Source organism: Pholis gunnellus, assembly GCF_910591455.1.
Source record: "Pholis gunnellus genome assembly, chromosome: 6".
Lineage (NCBI taxonomy): Eukaryota > Metazoa > Chordata > Actinopteri > Perciformes > Pholidae > Pholis > Pholis gunnellus.
In genome coordinates, this window is record NC_136532.1 from 24755762 (window position 1) to 24779124 (window position 23363).

Genomic DNA, 23363 nt, shown 5'->3' on the forward strand with positions numbered 1-23363 from the left:
TCGACCGTCTCGTCCAGCAGGCGGCTCCGTCGGCGGCTCCGTCGGCGGCTCGCGGGTCGTCACCCCCGATGTGCCGTTCTCCGTGGACGACCTGACGGCCGACCACATCTTCTACGTCCAGGACGGCCAGCAGCACAAAGCTCAGGCCAAACAGGACGTCTTCAGCTTCTACATCAGCGACGGGAACAGCCAGACGGAAGCGTTCAACGTCGAAATTGACATCCAGGTAACCGGAGACAAAGAATCTGATCTGAATTGTTTTCTCGAGTGAAACAGGTGAAAAAAAACAAGTTGTACAAAAAGGTTTTGTCAGTTTTCCAGGTGAGTTTTAACGTACATAACTTCCTAACACACTATATGTTCCTTGTTCTTAGAATTCATAGTGAAATATAACAAGACACAAAGTGTTCTTCATCTACCGACAGTAGAATGATTATCCTGGAAAAAGCTTTTGTTCACCTGTTCTTCAGCCCTAAACACAAGAGAAGACTTTTAAGATTGTAGCCACGTCTCGTTAACGTAAAGTAAATATACAAATGTGTTTTTCATGGCAGTTTTCCATCATATTTAAGCCGACAGTATATGTTCACGTCACCTGGTTACAAACAGGATGTGCATCACCACCATAAGGCGACACTTTGACTTTGATATCCGTGCAGGAGCTTTCAGGACCTTGTTCTTGTGAATGAGAGATTATTAGACGGAGGTTTTGCCCTCAGGATTTGTTGGTAAAAGAGAAAAGCAAATAATTCATCCTCAATGTTCTTCAAAGTTTGAATTAACTAAAGATTTACTTATTTACTCGACTGTGTTCTGTAAATGCGTTGAACCATCTCCGTTGATCATTTCGGGTCTTCAAAAGAACTTTTTTATTTATTATCATGAAAACACACACGGACTATAACAGCGTCTGTGTGTCATGAGGAAACGTTTGAGTTTAGTTTTAAAGCTTCACACACGGCTGTCTTTAATCTGCTCGTGACTCCACCGAAGAACATAAATAAAGAGCTCCGTCCTCAGACTGTCAGCCCAAATAAACTCAGCATCCACATCCATCACTTAGGCCTGTTTCAGGTCTGGAGTTGAATTGATGAGGCTGTCAGTGTGTGTGTGTGTGTGTGTGTGCATACTGTAAGCCTTTGAGCATGTGTGTGTGTGTGTGTGTGTGTGTGTGTGTGTGTGTGTGTGCGTGTGTGTGTGTGTAGAGGTAGTAATATAGAGTGTGCTTAGTAGAAAAATCAATAAGAGAGACAAACTTAAATGCAGGTTGTCAGCTCTCTTCACCACTTTTATTTTGAAGAACCTTCAACGAGTTCTGCAACAATCTTCATTATCGATTCATCTCGAGATTATTTTCGAGAATAATCGATTGATGCTTTGGCCCATAAAATGTCAGCAAATAGTGAAAGATGTCCACGGTGATGTCTTTAAGTGTCCTGTTTTGTCCAAAACCCACAAATGTTCAGTTTAATATGATATAAAACAGAGAAAAGCAGGAATATTCTGTTTTTTGAGAGGCTGAAAACAGCATTTTGTGCCGCTTTTGCATTAAAAAAATTACATTTTAAATGAAATGGAATCTCTTCTCTAGATCTGTCGCTGAACAAAAAACCCCCCCACATGTTGTTATTGCACACGTGGTTGTTATTATCTCATGAAGTGTTTCGTGTGTTTTTTGCTCCCTCAGCAGAGTCTGGAGGACAGGAAGCCCGTGGTGGCGGTCAGCAGCATCCACGTGGAGGAAAACTCCGGAGTCGTCATCACCAACTCGTCTCTCAGCGTCCACGACCAGGACACGCCGGAGAACGAGATCCTCTTCACCATCGTCAGGAAGCCGTCCTACGGTGAGCTGACGACCGCGCACACACACGCACACACACACACACACACACACACACACACACACACACACACACACACACACACGATGTCTTTTATTTCATCACGTGTCCTTAAGATCACGGTCTCTGTTTCAAGAGGCAGCAGAAGAAAAACATCCACAAATAAAACGGTCACAGACGTCAAATAGCAGCACACAGATCAGAGGAAACGTCTCCTCCAACGAGTTTAATTCTCCGCCTCTCATGAGGTGCATTCACTCCAGTGTTTTAGAGTATTGACAGTGTGTGGCTTATTTTGAAAACCAGCCATTTAGCTGTAATTATGATGTCGTGATTACAGCTTTTGAACCGTAATAACGATGTCGGCGACAGAGGTGCTTCAAGAGCAGATTCTATTTGCATATATACACAGAAACACAACACACTGCAGGTAAACATTGGAGAATTATGCAAACAGATGTGCAGCTGATATATTAGCATATATACATAAACACATACACAACACAGATACTATCACACACACACACACACACACACTAATAAACAGCCCAGCAGAGAGTTACGCTGACGGGTTTCCAGCATGTTGGTAGTAAATTGTTCTGAATGTGATGAACACACACACACACACACACACTTGTAAACACATTACTCTCACGTCCGACAACAGTTGAAAAGAAGACAAACGCAGCGACTGCAGCCGTTCCTCACGCGTTCAAATCTACTGACCTCCCAGCACTCTGTTCTCCTGACGTCCCCTGAACCTCACAAATCCAGTTCTCTTTTCAGGCCGGAGAGGAGTGATCGGGTACGGGACGACGAGTCCCGGGCAGCTCGTCTGTTTTAACAGGCCGCCTCTCCACTGTCCTCACACACACACACACACACACACACACACGAAAGAGAGACCTCTTTCTAATAAAGACGTCAGGATGCTGCAGCACAAACTGACACACAGAGTTGTATATTGAACTGTTGTCGTGTCAGCGTAAACGATTTAATCTCTCGTACTAGATTTAAGTCCTGCAGTTCATTTCTCAACGATTAGTGGAATTCTGTTGCTCCTGAAGTAGTTTTCTTATTTGTGAGCGAGGCGAAGGTCCTGAAAGATACTTACGCAGGTTTCATGTTTCCTCTGTGTTGTATATTTATGTTTATTAATAATATTTTGCACTCGACGGCTTCTGTCACGATGAGGTTGATCTGCTCTCACAAAGTGAAGACAAACAAACTTGTTTTTTCTCGTAAATTCATGACTTCATAATCTCAGAGAATATTGTTTGTTTTTCTCATAAATTTAAGATTTCAACCTTGTAAATTCCCATTTTTTTAATCTGGGAATATTGCCAACCGTCCGCTCTTATTTATTAACCTTTCCTGTATAATAAGCTGCTCTATGATTCACTGCCAGCCTCAAAATATAAAGGACAGAGCTTTGAAGGAATGAAAGAACTATTTTGAAAATGTATGAGGGGAAATATAGATTGTGTGTGTGTGTGTGTGTGTGTGTGTGTGTGTGTGTGTGTGTGTGTGTGTGTGTGTGTGTGTGTGTGTGCGTGTGTGCGCGCTCTCATTATGCTCCAGGATTTAGGCTCAAATCCCATTTAAACCTGCGCTTTGATTTAAGAGGCGATGTAATTTAGCGGAATCTAAAAACTCTCATTAGTTTCCACAAAGTCTTTCATGCACCGCATGAAAAACTCACAACGTCCTCCATTTGACCGAGATAATCACAGCACTTAACCAGATGCTGCTTCATTCAGCTACAGCGCCACACACACACACACACACACACACATACATATATATATATATATACATATACACACACCCTCTTCAATAAACCAGAGGTTCATTAATCTCCTCTTCCCTCAGGCAAACTCCGCAGACGGCAGTTTTACTCTCAGCCGCTGGAGAACGGCCGGGTCCTCACGAAGGGCTCCACCTTCACCTACCAGGACGTCCTGGACCAGTTGCTGGTCTACACACCCGAAACCGTCAGCGGGGGTACGGATGAAATGGATTTCACCCTCACCGATGGCATCTACACGCACCTGGGCCGCCTGGAGTTCACCATGGACGTCCGGAGGAGCGAAGGACCCCAGATGACCGTCAACAGAGGCCTGCAGCTCCCGGCAGGTGAGAGAGGACGGAGGGTCGAAGCGGCGCTTCATCTCCATACAGCGAGTGTGAGGAAAAAGATATGAAGTGAAGCATTCAAAGGGAGATAAAGATATGAAGTGCTCTGAATTTGTTTTTCAGGATCTTCGTCCAAGATCACGGAGCAGAACCTGAAGGGTACGGACATCGACTCGGACAGCCTGAAGCTCCGCTACGTCCTCACCAAAGACCCTCCGGCCGGAAAAGTCCAGCTCAGCAAGAGCGGACGAGCGGAGAAGGTTTCTGTGAAAGGACCCGTTCAGAGCTTCACTCAGGACGACGTCAACAAAGGTTTGTTTCTCTGTTTATTTTGCATTTGTCGTCTTCTGTCTTTGTCGTTGTTGGAGGTGGCAGAGAGTCACAATAACACATGACCCTCTGCTAATGAAGACCACGTGTACCTGATACGACGGGGCGACACAGATCATGTTTTGGACCTTAAAGTATAAAGTATCTCTGTGCATGCAAATACATTTCTGATGATAAATTGTTTAGTTTTTTTAAATAAAGACCATGTTGGTGTTGCAACATGTTCTCACTTCCAACTCGTCTTAAACTTCACACCGTGGGGCCCTCGGTTCCCCTCTCGGGACCGTTTTGGTCCGTTTCTGCTCATTACATGCACGGCCTCTTTCAAAATAAACTTCCATTGTAGGTTAACTTGGTTTTTAGGTTTACACAAGCAGCGGTCTCTAGTGCCAGTATTTATCTAAAATCTAAACCACAGTTCCCATAAACCCCCTTGCTATCTGAGGATGTTACTTCATTCAAAGGTTTTGTGTTTGGCTTTCATGTTTTTTTTACCCTCACTTGTTTGCTGAGGAAGAAACGTCTTCCCTCCAAATCCAACCATGTGACTCACAAAGAAGCTGCTCAAAGCTGCCGATGCTTTACAATCATTGTGTCCGTAGTTTAATGTGAAGACTTACTAAAGATTAAATGTCCGTTTTCTTGCAGGCCTGCTGCAGTACGGCCATGAGAAAGGAGAGAAGGGAGGCAGCCTGTCTTTCAAGTTCAACCTGGTCGATCCAGAGGGCAACAAACTGATCGACCAGTCCTTCTTCATCAGTGTGCTCGGTAGGTTTCCCTCCGCCCTCCTGCAGCGCTCAGTGTGTTCCTTCATTTGTCGGAGAGAGGAAAAGGCGGTTTCATTCCTCTGTCCTGCTGCTGTTAGCTGTTTTTAAATGAATAAATACTTGTAAACACAGATGTATTTTTAGAAAGAAGGATTTTTGTGAAAGTGTATTCCGCTGCATCGTCAGACTTCAGTGTCTCTCAGTCGGCCGGGTGGTAAAAAGACACCGACGCTTTATGTTTTCCTCTCACTTCCTTCTGGGCTCTGAGCCAAACTGTTGCAGCGGTTCAGCGGTTGAAAACCAGCCGCTGGAAACTGAAGGATTGTCCATCCGGCACGCTTGAACGGCGTCCTGATTCTCTCGTATCTCTCCCAGCTCACGCTTCATCTTGTTCTGTGTTTTCCGCCTCACTTCTTTATCTGTGCAGCTCTCTGTTGGTATCTCTTCCCGTCCACGCCGCCCTCTGATTACTTCCCTGCCCGTCTCTCAGTCTCTCCTAATCCATTCGTCCAAATCTCTCAAACCTATATCACTCTTTCACACCTCATGAACGTCATCTTTTATTTTCATGTTTTGGGTTTTGTTTGCTTGTCGTCGTGTCGTTTCTCCACTAATAGACCTCTCTGCTGCTCTTATCTTCGATCCTCTCGCTCTCCGAATCAGTCTCGGCTCTTTTTTTTGTACCAGGATGAGAAATCGACCCTCGATCTTTGATCTTCTTGTTTCATAATCTCAGGGGGAAAGGCCAACATGCTCTCACCAATACATCTTTTCCTGCAAGGCTTTCTGTTTCTTTTCCTCCTCTTCCTCTTCCTCTGTGACTGACCTTCTTCCCCCCCCCCCCTCCAGAGGACCGTCTTCCTCCGTCCGTGGTGGTGAACAAAGGCCTGGTGCTGGACGAGAACTCCGTGAAGAAGCTGACCACGCTGCAGCTGTCGGCCAGCGACCAGGACAGCGAACCGGCCGAGCTCGTCTACCGCGTCACCAAGCAGACGAGCCTGGGTCAGCTGGAGCACGCCGCCAGCCCAGGTACCAACGCCCGATCTGTGCTCCGGCTTCTAGAACCGAGGGTGGCTTATATACCGGGTATATATATATTATTGTGCCTAAACAGGTGTTATATCAAAGTGTTAATGCTGCTTGTACAGCAGTAAACAGTAGAATCCGTAGATATCCAAAGAAAGGTGGGGGGGGGGGGGGTTTAAGAGATGTCTAGTGCCACTTTAAATAAACTAAAACAATTGTTTTCTGGTTGTGGGATATATTAAAACGTCAGAACAAGCAGTGCGTTGTAAACAGGAAAAAAACTCATTACAACGTAGATGAGGCCGATGGATTTGCTGCAGACTCGTATACCATTAATTTAAATAAAGAAAGATTCATTCAGTCCTTGATAATTAACTCCACACACGCACACACACACACATACACACACACACACACACACACACACACACACACATATACATATATATTGAATGACCACAGCCTATTATTTCTAGTGTGTGTTCAGTGTATTGTCTTGAAAGATAAGAACCTTTATTTGCACATTTCCTCAGCTTCATCACTCTTATTTCTACATGGAACTAAAAACAACCTTCTCTTACAGTATGTCACCTTTGACTGTATTTACGCCAAAAAACACCCAAATGAAAACCACGAGGAGGTGATTATTCGCTTCCGTGCCATTAAACAATCCGGCACCCGGCTGAATGGAGTCTCCCCATCGCCGCTCGCGCTCCCAACATGCTAATTAGCCGGATGTTCCCGCCGCTCTGCGATCTCGGAGCGTCGGTTTCGCCTCGGAGCCACACGCGGATAATTACCGCTCGCCGTCCAGCCGGCCTGTCACGCCACGCTAACACGCACAGCTAGCTGTTCCTGTGGGCTCACGCCTGTCAGCCTACGAGGAACGTCAAGGCAACAGCAAAGGAAAGGCTTTTTAACTGTCTGAGGTTATGAGATCTCCTCTCAGGTGGAGAGTTTGTCAAAAGCCGCCTGTCACACAAATCAGTGAGGACCGTAACTCACCGCCTCGCCTCAAATTCTTCTGTTGTTTGGTTGAAGTGTGCCGCTGCACAGACAAGAAACAGATGAAGTGAATTTCCAGCCAAGGCTTCGGCGGACGCATCGCTTTCTAAAGGAAGTATTGAAACTATGAGTCAGTCTAGATCAGTTCTGCTGGATGTGTGAGGCTTTATTTCCTTTACTTAAGTTTTTATTAAGTTTTCACAAAGTTATAAACAGAACAGCACAACATCTACAGTAGTAATACAGTAGCGTATGCAAACAAATCAAAATAACAGCGAGTAGTTGTCGGGGAAACGTTTTGATATTCATAAATATAAATCTTAATCAGGCGTTCATTTAGTCGCTGTCATGTCTCACCGTGCCGCCCGCCCATCAAACTAACATTCATACTCGTTCATACAAATTAGGGTTAAGTGTCCAAAGACACATCGACATGGACGAGTGGACGATAATATCTGAAAAGAGTAAAAAGAACAATATGAATCAGTGTCAATCAATGCTGATTACATCTGATTATGACACATGATGGTGCTGATTATGCACCGTGTAGACCAGTGATCCTCGACGTACGGCCCGTGGGATCATTTCTTATTCACGATGAAAATAATTGATTCACAGATGGGAATTTAGTTTTTGTATTTTGTGTAGAATAAGAAGTTCATTGAATTAGCAAAGCTTGTTTATCAAGAACAAAGCCTGGGCCCTGAGTAATAAGTCAGTGAGTTCTTTATTCATTCAAAGTAAGGTGAATTAAGAGTCTGTTAGTGTTTATTGGCGTTTTGCAGAAGTGTTCCCTGGACAGAGTCAGTTGAGCCTCCTGGTGTTTATTATAATCTTTAGTTTATACCTTTTCTTTTGCAGTCGCCGTACAGAAATCCACCTAGTTAACCCTTTAGCACCGATAGGAAATGATACAATGTTAATTGCATTTTGCTGCTGCTCAGAGGAAGAGCGGCTCGTCCTCTAAGCAGAAGATCGCCGGTTCGATCCCCGGATCCTCCAGTATGCATGAAAGTTGACATGTTGTGCACAAGGGGAAATGTTCCAGGAGCTCACAGCTGCTAAAAAGCTCCAGATAAAAGATTTAATATAAAACAAACAGTTTTCTTTTTGTGCTTTAAATGGTAAATGGAGTTGCATATATACATATATATATAACACCTTTCTAGTATTTCAAAGCGCTGTACGGTGTGCACACACTACACTACATACACACTACACACACTACACTCGTATTTAAAACATGCTTAGTGTTAGTGTGTAGCGTGGGATTGGGACACAACAATTAGAAGAAATGAAAGCACTTAAATTCAGTGTGAGCTCATCACTCAATCAACAATCCCTCAGTCCTCTTCTCCCCGTTGCTTCTCTGCATCTTTGTCCCTGAAACAACCCATAATCTTAAGTTGACAGCACATCAGAAGTGATTGTGCTCCTGCGGAAACATTATTTTGTTTTGAAGGAAGCGCCGATGCACAACCGAGCGCTGAGTTGCAGCTTCCAATCATCACGTTGTGTCAGATTTAGGGGGGTCGAGGCTTCAGAGTGTCACAGGTCAAGTCTTTCCTTTAAAAACACACCAAATATATTCAGAGAGAAAAGAAAATAGAGATGCAACGCGTATCTTCTCCAAAGCACACTGCGTTTATGTTTCACCTGCTGAACCGAGCTCTATTCATCACACGTCACATCGCTGCTTTGGAAAAGCTTGTTTCAGGGAAAACAGCAGTGATTTAAAATAGTGAAATACTCTTCGTCTGCACTAAAACTAAATCTCTTCCCCTTCGGATAAAGTACTTATTTCTAGTAAGTTGTGAGTAATTAAATCTTTAAATCCTTTGACATCTTTTTCAGTGAAATGAGATTCTGTGTTTAAACTTAGTATTTCCTGTTACAGAACATATTCATTTAATATGATGGGGCAAATAAACCGATTTTTTTATTCATCTCTGACTGAGCACATTGCTTCTGTCTCCTTATGTGCCTGTCTTGATCATGTCGATGTATAAACTTCCATCTGGGGAATAAATGACACGAGCGAGGAGGACCAAAGTTTTCAGCGTGTTTCACTTTGTCAAACGTCGACATGAAGAAGATCGATGTTTCCTCCAGGCCCTCGGTGACATGTGGAAATGTGGATATTTGACCTGCTGCATTGTTGGAGGTTTCTTCATTTTTTTGGAATAACTTTGAATCCGTCGCCGGCCTGTTGAGTTATTGCCTTCATATCAAAGTCACCGGTGGCATGAGAAGGTCCATTTATAGGTTTAAACAAACACTAACCACCTCATTTAAAGCTGTTAGCTTTGAATTAGAGGTCTCACATGCTCTCATTTTATGTTCATTGAAACCCGCCTACACCCATCTGGTATTGATATAGCAGTTGTTGTATATGATGATTAGACTGTCAGCTGTGAAAATATGTTGACTTATTATACAAAGAGCTCCATTTTCTCCTTTACAAAAAACACAAAAAGTCTCTTTCAGCATCCGGCCTCAACAAATCAGCAGAAATTAAACTCCTGTGATGAAAAATATGTTTTGGTTCTTTTTAAATACAGTTGCTTTTAGTGTCACGCAGAGTATATTTGATGGCTGCAATCAACACCTGATTACTTTTCCCACTGAGTTTGAAAAGAGTGAAAAGGAGAAAAAAAGGTTTGACTTTAGTTTTACTTTATGCGCTCATTGAAATGAAAAAAGAGCCAAGAAAGAGAAGAGGAAACGGGAACACAGTTACAAAACCATCTGACGTCGAAATAGACGTCCGATGAGAAGAAATGGACAGAAGACGATTGACACTGAAATTCAATACGGATAAGATTGGTGGAAAAACAACAACATGCACGAATAACAAGTGCTGCTAAGTGAGCAGCATTTGTTCAAAGAGAGCGAGCGACAGAATAGAAGTCCTCATGATGTTTGTTGTGTTCGTTGTGTTTGTCTGCATACGTGTGTTTCACTGCGTTTGTGTGTTTCCTCGTCAGGATGTTTCACTGAGTGTGTGAGAGAGAACAGAAACACACAGTTAGTGTTTACGATCGTTCCAACAACTATTCTTCTTCTCTCTTTCTCTCCCTCTCTCTGACTGTCTCTCTCTCTCTCTCTCTCTCTCTGACTGTGTCTCTCTCTCTCTGACTGTCTCTCTCTCTCTCTCTCTGACTGTGTCTCTCTCTCTCTCTCTCTATCTCTCTCTCTCTCCCCCCTCTCTCCAGGCACCAGGATCAGCACGTTCACTCAGGCCGATCTGGTGTCACGCAGCATCCAGTACGTCCACACCAGTGAAGAAGAGAAGCACGCCGACCAGTTCTCCTTTTCCGTGTCCGACGGGACTAATGAGGTGAATGAGGGGTCAATGTTCGGGTCGATTAGGTTCAGTTTCTTCCAACAACGAAGGTGCGTTGAAGAACGTTTTCATGATACCTGCTGGTACAATGGAAATGATAGGGGACCCAGTGAGGTTCCTTGGGGAACGCCTTTATGAGAGTTCATTCGCACTTCCAACAGCCTGAGATATGAATTATATGAATTTTCTTTTACATCTAGAAACATAAACCAAAGTCCCTTCCAAATCCAATTCATTTTACATCTTGGTGGCAATTTATGAATGTATTATTACACCAAGATGTTAAACAAAGCTGTATCCAGGGCTGTAGGAGCCCACAACAAGAATACCCCCCCCATCACATAATCAGTAGTTCAGGTAAGACAGCACTGTCTGAAGTGGCATGTACGTGATTTTGTGCATGAACATCTTTTAATAAATTGGCACGTCTGCGTCCCTCAGTTCTCATGATTATGAATTACAGACCGGCAGTGTTTGTCCTCCACAAAGGCCCTTCAGACTGCTTTGTCGTCGGCTTTTTTTTGTTTTGAGACCAACAAAGCCTCTCAGCCTGAGTCAGTAAAAGATTTCTGACCCATAGCACAGTAATTACACTGCAGTATAAAATGTAATTAAATAAATATATACCAAATCTAATGGACCCCAAGCTTTTAGAGCGGTGAGGTAGTGGCACTCCAGCCCCCAGCTCTCCCCCCCTACAAAAGTTCACTTCATGCAGAAATCTGGCTTGCTAATCCAGACTAATGAGGACCACAAGGACTTGAGTAAACATGTGAAAAAGGTCATTTGGCCTTCACGCCTGGCCGGCCGCGGTGCTCTGTGTTTGTGAAGTGGTCTGCTGCTTTTACTTTTGTTAGCTGTCCTCTCTCTCCAGTCGGGAGGCCCGTTCAGCTTTCTGTTAGAAACGCACTGCGTATTAATAACCAAGTGTTCTGCTTTCAAAGTTGAGTTTTTATTGCTTATTAAAGTTTAATTAAAGCAGAATATGTAACTTGTGTGTGATGAGACGTGATCGCTGAAGGGCATACACAGCTTCTCTTGTAACTGCAGTTCGTGCTGTTTGGATCATGTCACCTGGAAGGGAGTGCATAGAGTTTCCTCACTTGACTGAAACCTATAGAACAGATTTGATTTAATGTACTCGGCACTGTTACTCTCATCATTGCTCTCATTGTGATACATTAAAATAGCTTGACATGTCATGGCAGGCTGTTGAAAACCATGTATCTCTGAAACATTTCCATTAGCTGAAAACAACAACCTTGTGCTTTTTGTTCAGATAATCCAATCGGCTTCAAGGTTCACATTTAGTCTGTCTTAGAATAATACACAGTACACACACACACACACACATGCACATTGAAAGAGTTACTGAAGTCATCCCTAAAGTGATTCCACTGTAAGTGATTTGGGACAAAATCCACAGTTCTCATTCTGTGCAAAGATGCATTCAGCTGAAGTGAATGTGAGGCTTCAGCAGTGTGAATACAAATCAAGTGGCCAAAGTTACTTTGTTTTTAGTACAAAATTCACTCGTTACATCCCAAGTCTTTGATGCATTTCCTGGTGAAAAGAATGTGCAATGTTGCCTTTAGAGAGATGGAAGAAACAGAACCTTCAAATTCAGAGAAAACTAAATGAACCCAAAAATACTTGTAGTGATAACTGTTGGGAAAGAGTTGCACATCTTACGCGGCCTCATGCTGTCCTGCGCATGTTGTCTCCAGGTGGCCCAGACGTTCTACATCACCATCAAACCGGTGGACGACTCCCTGCCTCTGCTCCAGGTTCCTGGCATGAGGGTCCAGGAAGGAGTGAGGAAGACCATCACCGAGTTTGAGCTGAAGGCCACAGATGCAGACACCGAGGTAGGACACACACATCTTATTTTTTTTATTTTTTTTTATTTTACTAGTTTAAGAAAGAGCAGGACCAACACATGATAGTTGTTGGTGATCAGCAGCTAAGCTGGTTCTTCTTTACAGCTTTGTTTTCTTTGGCAACATCATTCCGAACGCTATTTCCTCCTCCGGCCTCAGACACTCTCACACTGCTAATCCCATCACTCTGCCATCTTCATCGCTCTCCAGCAGCGCACTTATTTAGTAATTATTGTGATTTCCTATTGTCGTGTAGATCTACTTCCTCTGAACAACAATGCCATCGTCTACTGCAACTAGAGACGGCCTTCATTTCACAGGAGGTCTTCTAAAAGGAGCTCAAGGAGCCGTTGGTTATACACGTTATGTTGTTCTCTAGAAAAGATTTCACACTGTGTGGTAGTCGGAGTAGCAAAGTAAATAAACTATGAACACAGAGCAGTAAATAGCGTCTTCAAAAAGAAACCCTTCTTTCCTCTCTCCCTCTTTTTCTTTCTTGCTAAAACTTTGTCCAGGCGGAGTCCATCGTCTTCACCGTCGTCCAGGCTCCTCGTCACGGCACCATCGAGCGCACAAACAACGGGCAGCACTACCGGCAGACGGGCAGCTTCACCATGGACGACGTCTACCAGAACCGCATCAGCTACAACCACGACGGCACCAACTCGCTCAAGGACCGCTTCACCTTCAGCGTGGCCGACGGCACCAACCTGCTCTTCATGGTGGAGGAGGACGGCAAGGAGGTGACGGCGTGTGTGTGTGTGTGTATGTAGTGTGTAGAGTGTGTGTGTGTGTTGGTGTGTGTGTGAGGCAGCTTCCTGACATTTATTACTTACTAGAAGATTGAATTAGTTGAGTTAAGGCACGTGTGTGTGTGTGTGTGTGTGCGTGCGTGCGTGTGTGTGTGTGTGTTTAGGGGGGAGTGACTGCTCTGACCTTTTTATGACAGGAGGGGTGAATCAGCACTTTGTGTGTGTGTGTGTGTGTGTGTGTGTGTGTGTGTGTGTGTGTGTTCTTGTACTTCTATCTTAGTGAGGACTAGTCGAACTATCGAGGGACACGTTTGAAAATACCTTTTTTTTGCAGAGAGAAGCCGTTTCTGAAGAGTGTGGACTTTGGGAAAAGTGATTTTTGAAAGGAAAGCTCTTTCTTTTTTAAAGTGAGGACATTCGTTACAGTTAGGACATTTTGAAAAGTGACTATGTTGGAAGTCTGCTGAGAATTGTTGGAAATTTGGACATTTTTGGAAACTTTGGACAAGTGTTCCAACAAGTTCAGAAGTGTGAAGTTTTTGAAAGTGAGAACATCTTTAAAGATTGAGGATTTTTTTTTTTTTCGAAGGTGAAGCAGAGTTGTTTTTCCCTCACAGAATATTTCATTTGAGGCCTGTTGGAGTGAAACTCAAAATAAAAAAATCCATGAGCGTAGTTGCAGAAGTTTTTACTTTCTACCTGAAGATGATCTTATAATCCCTGTGGCATCATTCACACATGACGCATTTGTGTGACCTCATGTGGTGAACTGGAGACCACTCGACAGACACTTCAGACCCCCTGAAAGCCTCAACAGCTAAATTTCATGGGGGACTCCGAAAAGACAAATATTTGTCACTTGCAAATGTCACTTCTATGTCTTTTAAAAGCTTACTGATGTTTTGCAGTTTTCTTAATTCAAACCGCAAAACATTTATTCACAAATATGACTAGTGAGTGCTGTTTGTGGACCTACATAGACCTCCTTTAAACAACCCAAAGGAAGCTTATTGGTGTCGCTATTTTGCAGCACAGACAGCGAAAGCTAAAATGCTACAATACATGATTGCCGGTTACGTGTTTGGCCACCGCAGCGTGTCATCGGCCCACATTCAAATGAACAGGAGGACGCCTGATTCGTTGTCCATGTTTTCTGGCTTCTGGTCTAGAATGCATTAAACGAGGGTCCTCTCAAGTATAGAAGAATACAAACATCTGCGTGTGTGTGTGTGTGTGTGTGTGTGTGTGTGTGTGTGTCAGCTTTATGGTGATAGTTATGAGCAAGCCTCAGGGTGAATTGACTCCTGCGCTTGTCAATTTAGCCGCTCTCCACCTCCTGTCACTACAAATAGTCCATATGATTAAACTGAATGAAGGCAGACAGCTATTGATATCCCCAATCACACACACACACACACACACACACTTCTCAGACGTGTGTTCATTATCTTTCGATTGCCTGGAGACATTTGGCTCAATGTTCACACGTGTTCTGCAGCTCAGAAGTCGGTTTGTTGCATTCATGTTTGAGGCGGGTTTTTCCCCACCGGAGCGGCTGTGATTAAATAATGAATGAGCCTCCGATAACACCTTTTGGATGAACGCATTCTTCAAATGGCACGTTGGCCAAACTTTGGCCTTCGCGGCATTTGTGTGATGACAGGGATGTTCTTTCTGTATTCCCTCATGGAGCTCGGAAACAAAGAAGTAACCGGTGATGTTGGAGCCGTTTATTATTGCAGCTCGAAGGGATGAAAATAATCCATAAAGTAATAACCTATAGTGCTTGTTGTTTGCCACTGTGATATTCCACCTAAATCTAGTTCATGAGAACTTTTCCATTTTTGAAAAGTTGTTCTTACTTTAGGTAATAATAATATTTTTGTATTAAGTATATATTATTATACTTTTCAGGTGTTGGAAAGTGCTTCACAGGAGTGGTGTCCAGAGGTGTCCAGAACACTGTTTCTTTAACCATGTTGCTGATGCTGCTGCTGATGTGTTTTAATGTTGTGTTTAAAGCAAATGACACTTTATTCGCCTCTACTGTGTTTGGATTGAAGCAGTAATCTGAGGGGCAGATATCTCAAAACCCGGGTCAATAAAACTACTTGAATAGCCAGAGACCACCAGGATTGATTGAGATTTTGATGTTTGGATGAAGTGCGAATGTTGTTAATAAAATGTGTTTTGTGACTGGCCATTCAATTCTTCAAAGACTCTTTCTATATTTCAACTCTTTTTGGCTTCCCAGATCGTGACGGCCGCCCCGCAGAAGTTTAAGATCGATATTCTGCCCGTTGACGATGGCACGCCGCGTATCGTCACCAACCTGGGACTGCAGTGGCTGGAGTACATGGACAACAAGGTACAAGTATTTCCTCTTCACGAACGTCTGCAGACAGACTGTAGTCTTTGATGGTGATGTTTAATGAGCTCAGTGATGGAGAACAACTTTCTGATTACTCTTTCAAATTGTCATAGTAAAGTTGCATTGCATTGCATATTACAATACTCCCTTCCTGCATATTAGTTTACGGTAGAAGAAAAAGAAAAAGTAGGTGAGGTGTAAATGAGCAGGAGGCTGGATGATTACTGTGCAGGCCTGTCGGGCACAGGCACAGGGGGCCAAAGGGCTCTGTGAGGTCCTTGGGCCAGAGCCTCTGTTTGAAGTGACCGTAACATGTCTTATTGGAAAGAAAAATCAAATGACCACAAAGACACACTAAGCAACCGCAAAGAGACGTAAAACAACCACAAAGAGACGCAAAACAACCACAAAGAGACATAAAACAACCACGCAGAGACATAAAATGACTACAAAGAGACACAAAACACACACGAAACAACTTCAAAGAAATACAAAAATATTACAGAGAGACGCAATACAACCACAAAGATGCACAACACAACTACAAAGGAATGCAAAAATATCACAGAGATGCAAAACCATCATAAGGAGACTACAACTGTCACAAAGAGACATAAAACGACTACAAGAAGACACAAAATGACTACAACGGATCGCAAAAACAACATAAAAGACTCACTAAACAACCGCAAGGGACGTGATCCAGGACAAAGAGACACACAAGGAATACAAAGGAGCCAAAATGATCACAAAGAGATGCAAAATGATCACAAATATATATGCAAAACAGCCACAACAACACTGAATGACCACAAGGAGACACAAAACAACTAAAGAAGACAAATGTTAGTGTCTCTTTTCTCTTTCATTCTGGGCTTCTTGCTCCTATGTAGAGGAGGTGGGGGCCTTTTAACAAGTCTGCCCTCAGGGGCCGTCGTCTCATAATCCGTCAATGAGCAGGAGGCATATTAAACGTGTCTTTGTGACTGACAGAAGTGCAAAGAGAAGCTCCATCACTGTTTGCTCACCATGTGTAGTTCACTTGCTCCCCCTGCTGGTCCGAACACCTCGACACAATGAAAGGATAACTAAGTCTTGTATGTTTTATCACTGAGGGAAGATAAGCATGCAATGTTAAACTCTTGCATCTGCTTTAAACAGCTGCAAAAACAAACAAATCCTCAGTAAATCTACTTATTCCTATTTCTTATTCCTATTATTTCTTTAAGCCCGTTATTCTGTGTCAGTCATAATCTCTTCTATTGTAGGTCTATAATAGTCCCATAACATCCCAACTGAAACACTATATGGTATATATACTATGGTTGTGTGTAGTGTATGTTTATTAACCCGGAGAGTCAATACTTAAAGTTTCCCGTGTTATTTGTAGCCTTTCAGCTTCTAGCAGCAGGATAAAGAGACGCATCTGAATTTCTACAGTGAATAAAAGATACTCGGAGATATTTTCTTTCTAGATAAAGTCTGTGGTGCAACAACGACAGTGTGATGTTTAATCTAAAGCGTGTTTCACGTCCATCAGGCCACCAACCTGATCACCAAGAAGGAGCTGCTGACGATGGATCCGGACACAGACGACGGACAGCTGCTTTACGAAATCACCACGGAGCCGAAGCTCGGCTTCCTGGAGAGCAAGCTGAAACCCGGCACCGCTGTCACCTCCTTCACACAAGGTACACCAGCTCTCTGGACCAGGTTCTGTGTGAACAGCAGTTAAAAGTATCCCTTAAAATCAGAGACTGTATATAAGTAGTGGACGTCGTCATCGTGACGTCACTCATTGGTTTGTGGGCTGATGTTTTGAAGCCTCAAGTTTGGCATCTTGGCCGTCACCATCTTGGTTTTTGCAACCAGAAGTGACCCAAGAGGGAGGAGCCAAGTACAACCGGACTATAAATAAAGACGACCAAAATGTTACAATTAACTTTCACAAACTAAAAACACACTGAAAGACGAAAACACGGACAACTCACAGACCGGACAACGCCGTGGTAGAGACCTGTCAATCACCGTGTAGCCCCGCCCTAAAGCATCCCCTGCTTTATGGTCTGTTTGACTCTAAATGGACCATCATTTACTAAATGAACATCATGCTGTTTTGAAGAAGACTTGAAACTAGAGATTGAGACCATAAACTCATGTTTACAATGTTTACTGAGGGAATAAATCAAGAGAGAAGTAGAGTCATTTTCTCATAGACTTCTATACAACCAGAGGAGTCGCCCCCTGGTGGACATTAGAGAGAATGCAGCTTTAACAACATGAAGCTTTGACTTCACTTTTCAGAGTTGTTGTTCATACAGATTGACTTGTTGCTCCTTTTCCCCATCACTCTGTGGTGAGCGATTATTTCATTTTGTGACCCTTTATCCGGGTTAATGTTGCATAAGTAATGTTCTAACTGGGACTTTACTTCATTTAACAAAAACTTAACCCCTCACGTCCCGACCGGTCCTCTGTCTGTTCAAAGGCACCTCAGCAGCCATGTTGTTTTCTTTACGTTTTTCTAATTTGCAGTTTGCGTCAGCAGTGTTCTCATCATGAGCCTGCTTATCTTCACCTCTAGGCTGCAGCCAGGGATCAATGTCAGCCTGCTTTTAGTGAAATGTTGATCCTCGAGGCTGGAGATCTTTGATGTGCTGCATCACTCTCCATTCAGGAGCTTGTAAACATCATTTCCTTAATGATTAATATCCAACAAGCCTTAACAATGTGAATGTAATTGTGGGATTTACTTGAACAAACTGTCAACATTTACTCTCATATTCTCACTCGTGCTCTTGTTCTGGATATTAGAGCGAAGATGTTTTTGCCATTTGATCCTCTTTCCTGTTCATCACTGAACTTCCTGGAGGTCATTTTATCTTTGAAGCTCGAGGACTCTCATCCTTCTTTTGGCTTTCGTTCCTCAATTACAAAGTAATTGCTTTTCTCCGACCTCCTCTGGAAGCTTTAAACGAGACGTCAGCTGTTTGTTATTTCTCTGAAGTCGTGGGAAAAAGGCCAGAGGCCGAAAATGATATGGAATCATTATTTCCCAGCGATCTTATTATAAAGATTGGATCCCTGTAGGGACAGTCGGGTCAGAGCGACATGCTGGGGAACATCAGGGCTATTTGTCTTTAGTAAATGTGTAACAAACCAAATGATGGCTGATGTAGTGCTGCAAACAAGGATTATTATCACTTATTAATTAATCCGGCAACTATTTTCTCTATTTATCAATGAATCAGTAAAATAGTGAAACATGTTCTTTCATTCAATGACCTTTAATGCATTAAGTATTTTAATGAACTATGTTGTAGAGCTGCAAAGTTACTTCATTAGTAAGTTGATCAAAAGAAAACATATCGGTGACTAATTAGAATTTTTTTTTAAAGCAAAACCGGCTCTTCTTTTGTTTCCAGCTTCTCAGATGTCAGAATTTAATATGACAGTAAACTGATTATATTTTAAGACGTGAATTATAACATTTTCACTATTTTATAGACGGAACGTTAATTGATTAGTGGAGAAAATAATCTGAAGTGTTTGTAGCTTTACAGGATGAAACTCTGCAGCTCGATAAGTTTACAGAAAGATGTTTGAAACATTATTTTTGATTTCTGATCTTTTCCAGCTGATATCAACCTGGGTCTGATCCGCTACGTGCTGCATCAGGACAACGTCCAGGACACCGTGGACAACTTCAAGTTCCTGGTCAAAGACAGCAAACCCAACGTGGTCAGCGACAACGTCTTCCACATCCAGTGGTCTCTCATCAGCTTCGAGCACAAAAGGTCCGAAAAACAACATCTTATCGGACTTTTTCTCCCTCCCCCCCCCCAAAATGAAACACATAAATAAATAAACCCGTCACTTACTTTTAATGACGCTTCCACAGCTACAACGTGAGCGAGAAGGCCGGCACGGTGGCGGTGACGGTGAAGCGAACGGGTAACCTCAACCAGTACGCCATCGTGCTCTGCCGCACCGAGCAGGGCGGCGCCACCTCCACCAGCAGCGTCGGGACCCGGCCGGGCCAGCAGGACTACGTGGAGTACGCCGGACAGGTAGCGGACAACGTCAGCGTGCTGTCGGGTTTTTGTTTCAGGACATTTTTAAATGTCTAAACTTCAGTTCTTTGACTTAAAATTGAGTTCAAGACTTTCAAGTTGTTCCTTTTGGAATATTTCTTTTCCAATCATTGAAGACGCTTTTCAAAGTTTGTGTTTAAAGTTTTCTTTACTCTCAGTTCTTTGCTCTCAACTTGTGAAGAAGATGTTTCTTATTCTCCGTCGCCCCTCAACGTCCCGTTGATTCACAGGTGCAGTTCGACGAGCGCGAGGACACCAAGGTGTGCACGGTGGTCATCAACGACGACAAGGTGTTCGAGGGGACGGAGAGCTTCCACGTGGAGCTGAGCATGCCGGCGTACGCGCTGCTGGGCGGGAACACGCGCGCCCTCGTCAACATCAACGACACCGAGGACGAGCCGACGCTGCAGTTTGATAAGAAGACGTACCACGTCAACGAGAGCACGGGCTTCATCCACGCGCCCATCGAGAGAAAAGGTTTCTGCTTTAACCCATTTAATCCCAACGTTTTATTGAAGGACTTCCCATTATTGTTTTGAAACACAGACACCAAACTGGTCCGTGCATAAAGTAAAATCTGTCTGCTGTTGTTTATGCTGTATGAGCACAAGTAGGACAATGAAATAAGGATTCAAGCACACAAATTAAAAAAAAAAAAAGGCACATTCCTGTAGTGCATTTTTTAAATTTATGTCATAAGGTATTTAAACATTAGCAAGAAAAACTATTGTCTGGGCAGATGATATGGACGACATCTTCACATTAAAAATTCAACATTGTCCATGAACTTTGACTGTGTTTGTGCACCGAGCGTCATGATGTAAACACAGAGTCCAGCTCCTCTCGTCCCACCGGACTCTTTTCATTATTAAACAATAGCAGATAAATAATGCTTCATGCACGAAACCCAAACTACACTCGTGTTTTAGTACAAACACAGAAAAGCAGGTCTGGTGCAAATTCCTTTTGACTGGGTGCTGTTTACTTTTAAAAGCAAAAAGCAAAAAGCAGAAAATATATGGAAGCCAACACACGAACAAACGCATGACCCTCTCCTCTCTCTCCCTCTCTCTCCCTCTCTCTCTCTCTCTCTCTCTCTCTCTCTCTCTCTCTCTCTCTCTCTCCCTCTCCCTCCCTCCCTCCCGGCCTCCCCCTCAGGCGACACCTCCAGCACCGTCTCTGCTCTCTGCTACACCGTGGCCAAGTCGGCTCAGGGCAGCAGCCTCCACGCTCTGGAGTCCGGCTCCGACTACAAGAGCCGCGGGATGTCCGACGACAACCGCGTGGTCCTCGGGCCCGGCGTCAGCATGACCACCTGCGACGTCAAGCTCATCGACGACAGCGAGTACGAGCTCTCCGAGGAGTTCGAGCTGGTGCTGTCGGACGCCTCGGACAACGCCCGCGTGGGGGACGTGACCTCGGCCAAGGTGGTCATCGACGGGCCCAACGACGCGTCCACCGTCACGCTGGGGAACGCCACCTTTACCTTCAGTGAAGACGCTGGTACGACACGCTTCTCTCAAAGAGAAAGTCTTTGAAGTTACACGTTTTTTATTTAGATGTCATTGCGTAGCTGTGTGGATGTAAGAAGAATGTGAAGATGTAATGACCTCCATGGGGAAAGTTTCATAACGGCTAAGATCCAGCGCTGTAGCATGAATGTGTCTGTGGAGCTTCTACCATCTCACTACACATGAAGAAGAATGTAAACACACTCACGCAACATCTACTCTCATCTAAAGAAACAAGATTGTTTTTCAAGTCAGTCTGAACATTTCATTTATTTTTTGAGCATTTTTTAGTTGCCTCTATTTAAATGTATTGTATTATTATAATTGTAAATATTAATTAAAAGATATTAATAATAATATATACTAAATTATATATTATATTATATATTAATGGAGGACATGTTTTGAAATGTATTATATTACCATTATAAATATAAATAAATAAAATAATAATATATACTAAATCATACATATATAGTTTAGTATATATTATTATAATCATTTAAAATATAAATAAATAGATTTATAAATAATAAATAATATCAATATATATATATATATATATATATATATATATTAATAATTATAAATATAATGTTTTAATGGAGGATGTTTTGGAGCAGGAAACAAACACATATTTATAAAATACATATTTATCTATATCAAACATTCTACTGCTTTAAGTCAGTGTGTGTATTTTCTAGTATTGTTTTGAATCAATTGTAGCAAAAAGATGTTTATGTTAATGTTTCGTCACCGACCCCTCATCTCTCTAATAAGCCTCTTCTACTTCCTGCCTTCTCTCTCTTTTGTTTCCTCTGACATCATTTAAATAAATAGATGTGACATCGCTGTAATCTTGGATAAAGGCACCGAACCGGCAGCATAAGTAGTCACAGAGAGGTTTCGCTGCATTTCTGCTTTTATTAGTTTGTGACTTAAATCCCTTTGAGATTGCAGAGCAGACTTCTCACCCTGAACCCTGATGTTCACAAGAACACAGAGATCCTGGTTTCATTCTTATCGTTATTCTCACAACAGGAACGATAGAAATCCCGGTGCTGCGTCGGGGCAGTGACCTGTCCTCTGTGACCTCTGTGTGGTGCGCCACCCGGCCCTCGGACCCCCCCTCCGCCAACCCCGGGGTCGACTACATCCCCAGCTCCAAGAAGGTGGAGTTCAAACCTGGAAGAACTGAGGAGGTGAGGACAGACACGTCTCACTCACAGCAGGGCGTCGAAGAGAAGCTGAATGGAAACAAAGAAGCCTCCTCGTTAGTTTACATTTTACAAGAATAAATGTTTACAACGATCCCAAACGAGTCCATCGGAGGACGTGTGAGAGGCCTACCAGGCTGTTTAGCCTGCTGACATATCATCATATGTACAATGCCGTATTCAGGTGAAACAATATCATCATTACGGTGCAGGGGAGAGGAGGAACAAAGTAGGAAAAATACTATTTTCATTTTTTTGTCAAGGAACCACATGCCGGCATCTTTGCGTCCTCTGCGTTGTAATTCCTGATGCACAAACTCTATCACCTTATTTAAATAAGTACCTTTTTCTCCTCTGACTGAGGCCCAGTTCACGGCAATGTCTCTTCAACGTCCGGATGATTATGATAACATTGTGATTCTGGGCTAAAATCTCAAGTTTGTCTTTATTTCTGAAATCATTTGCAAAGTGTAGTTTGATGAGGTTGTTCACTGCAGGCTGCAAAGTAAAGCGATGTGGATCATTGACCAAGAAACACAGTTTTTCTGATTGTTTTTCCTTCTACATTTGTGATTCATTTCAGATTTTTTCAGTTTTCTTTACTCGTAAATCTTTTACTTTAATTTCAGAGAATATCCGAGTTTTTTTCACATAAAATTGTGACTTTCTTTCAGAAAATGTGTGATTTTTTTTTTTTGTTCTTGTTCATTTACAACTTTAATCTCAGAAATGATTTTTTTTTTCTCTGAATATTATCCCCTCCCCTGGCTCAAGATTTCCTTTTTTATTTTTTTTAATCTATTGTCGGCCCAATAAGCAGATAAAACACTCTATTGTTGCCGTTTCTCATAACCAAGAAAAGAACAAACCTTGTGAACACCTTGTTCTCCACAGACCTGCAGTCTGACCATCATGGACGACGTCCAGAACCCGTCCATCGAAGGATCCGAGTCCTTTGTGGTGTTCCTCAGTTCTCCTCAGGGTGCCGTCCTCCAGGAGCCCTACGAAGCCAACGTGGTGATCACCGACACCTTCCAGGACAGTACGTGGCACACGAGAACATCACGCATCATGCTTTTCATTTGAG

At 43.0% G+C, this 23363-nt stretch overlaps 1 protein-coding gene across 1 annotated transcript in view; it reads left to right on the forward strand.

The window, feature by feature from the left end:
• The window catches only part of fras1 (Fraser extracellular matrix complex subunit 1), a gene marked incomplete at its 5' end in the record, with an annotated part of 223400 nt that overhangs the window by 189868 nt on the left and 10169 nt on the right, over positions 1-23363 (forward strand). Inside the window, 17 exons of the mRNA XM_079160822.1 lie at positions 21-226; positions 1688-1844; positions 3714-3977; positions 4101-4289; positions 4956-5075; positions 5924-6103; positions 10321-10445; positions 12179-12319; positions 12847-13074; positions 15338-15451; positions 16995-17145; positions 19092-19251; positions 19356-19524; positions 19779-20025; positions 20707-21051; positions 22101-22261; positions 23171-23318. Of these exons, the coding sequence (XP_079016948.1) occupies positions 21-226; positions 1688-1844; positions 3714-3977; positions 4101-4289; positions 4956-5075; positions 5924-6103; positions 10321-10445; positions 12179-12319; positions 12847-13074; positions 15338-15451; positions 16995-17145; positions 19092-19251; positions 19356-19524; positions 19779-20025; positions 20707-21051; positions 22101-22261; positions 23171-23318 (3105 nt within the window). The remainder of the gene's footprint in view (positions 1-20; positions 227-1687; positions 1845-3713; positions 3978-4100; positions 4290-4955; positions 5076-5923; positions 6104-10320; positions 10446-12178; positions 12320-12846; positions 13075-15337; positions 15452-16994; positions 17146-19091; positions 19252-19355; positions 19525-19778; positions 20026-20706; positions 21052-22100; positions 22262-23170; positions 23319-23363) is intronic.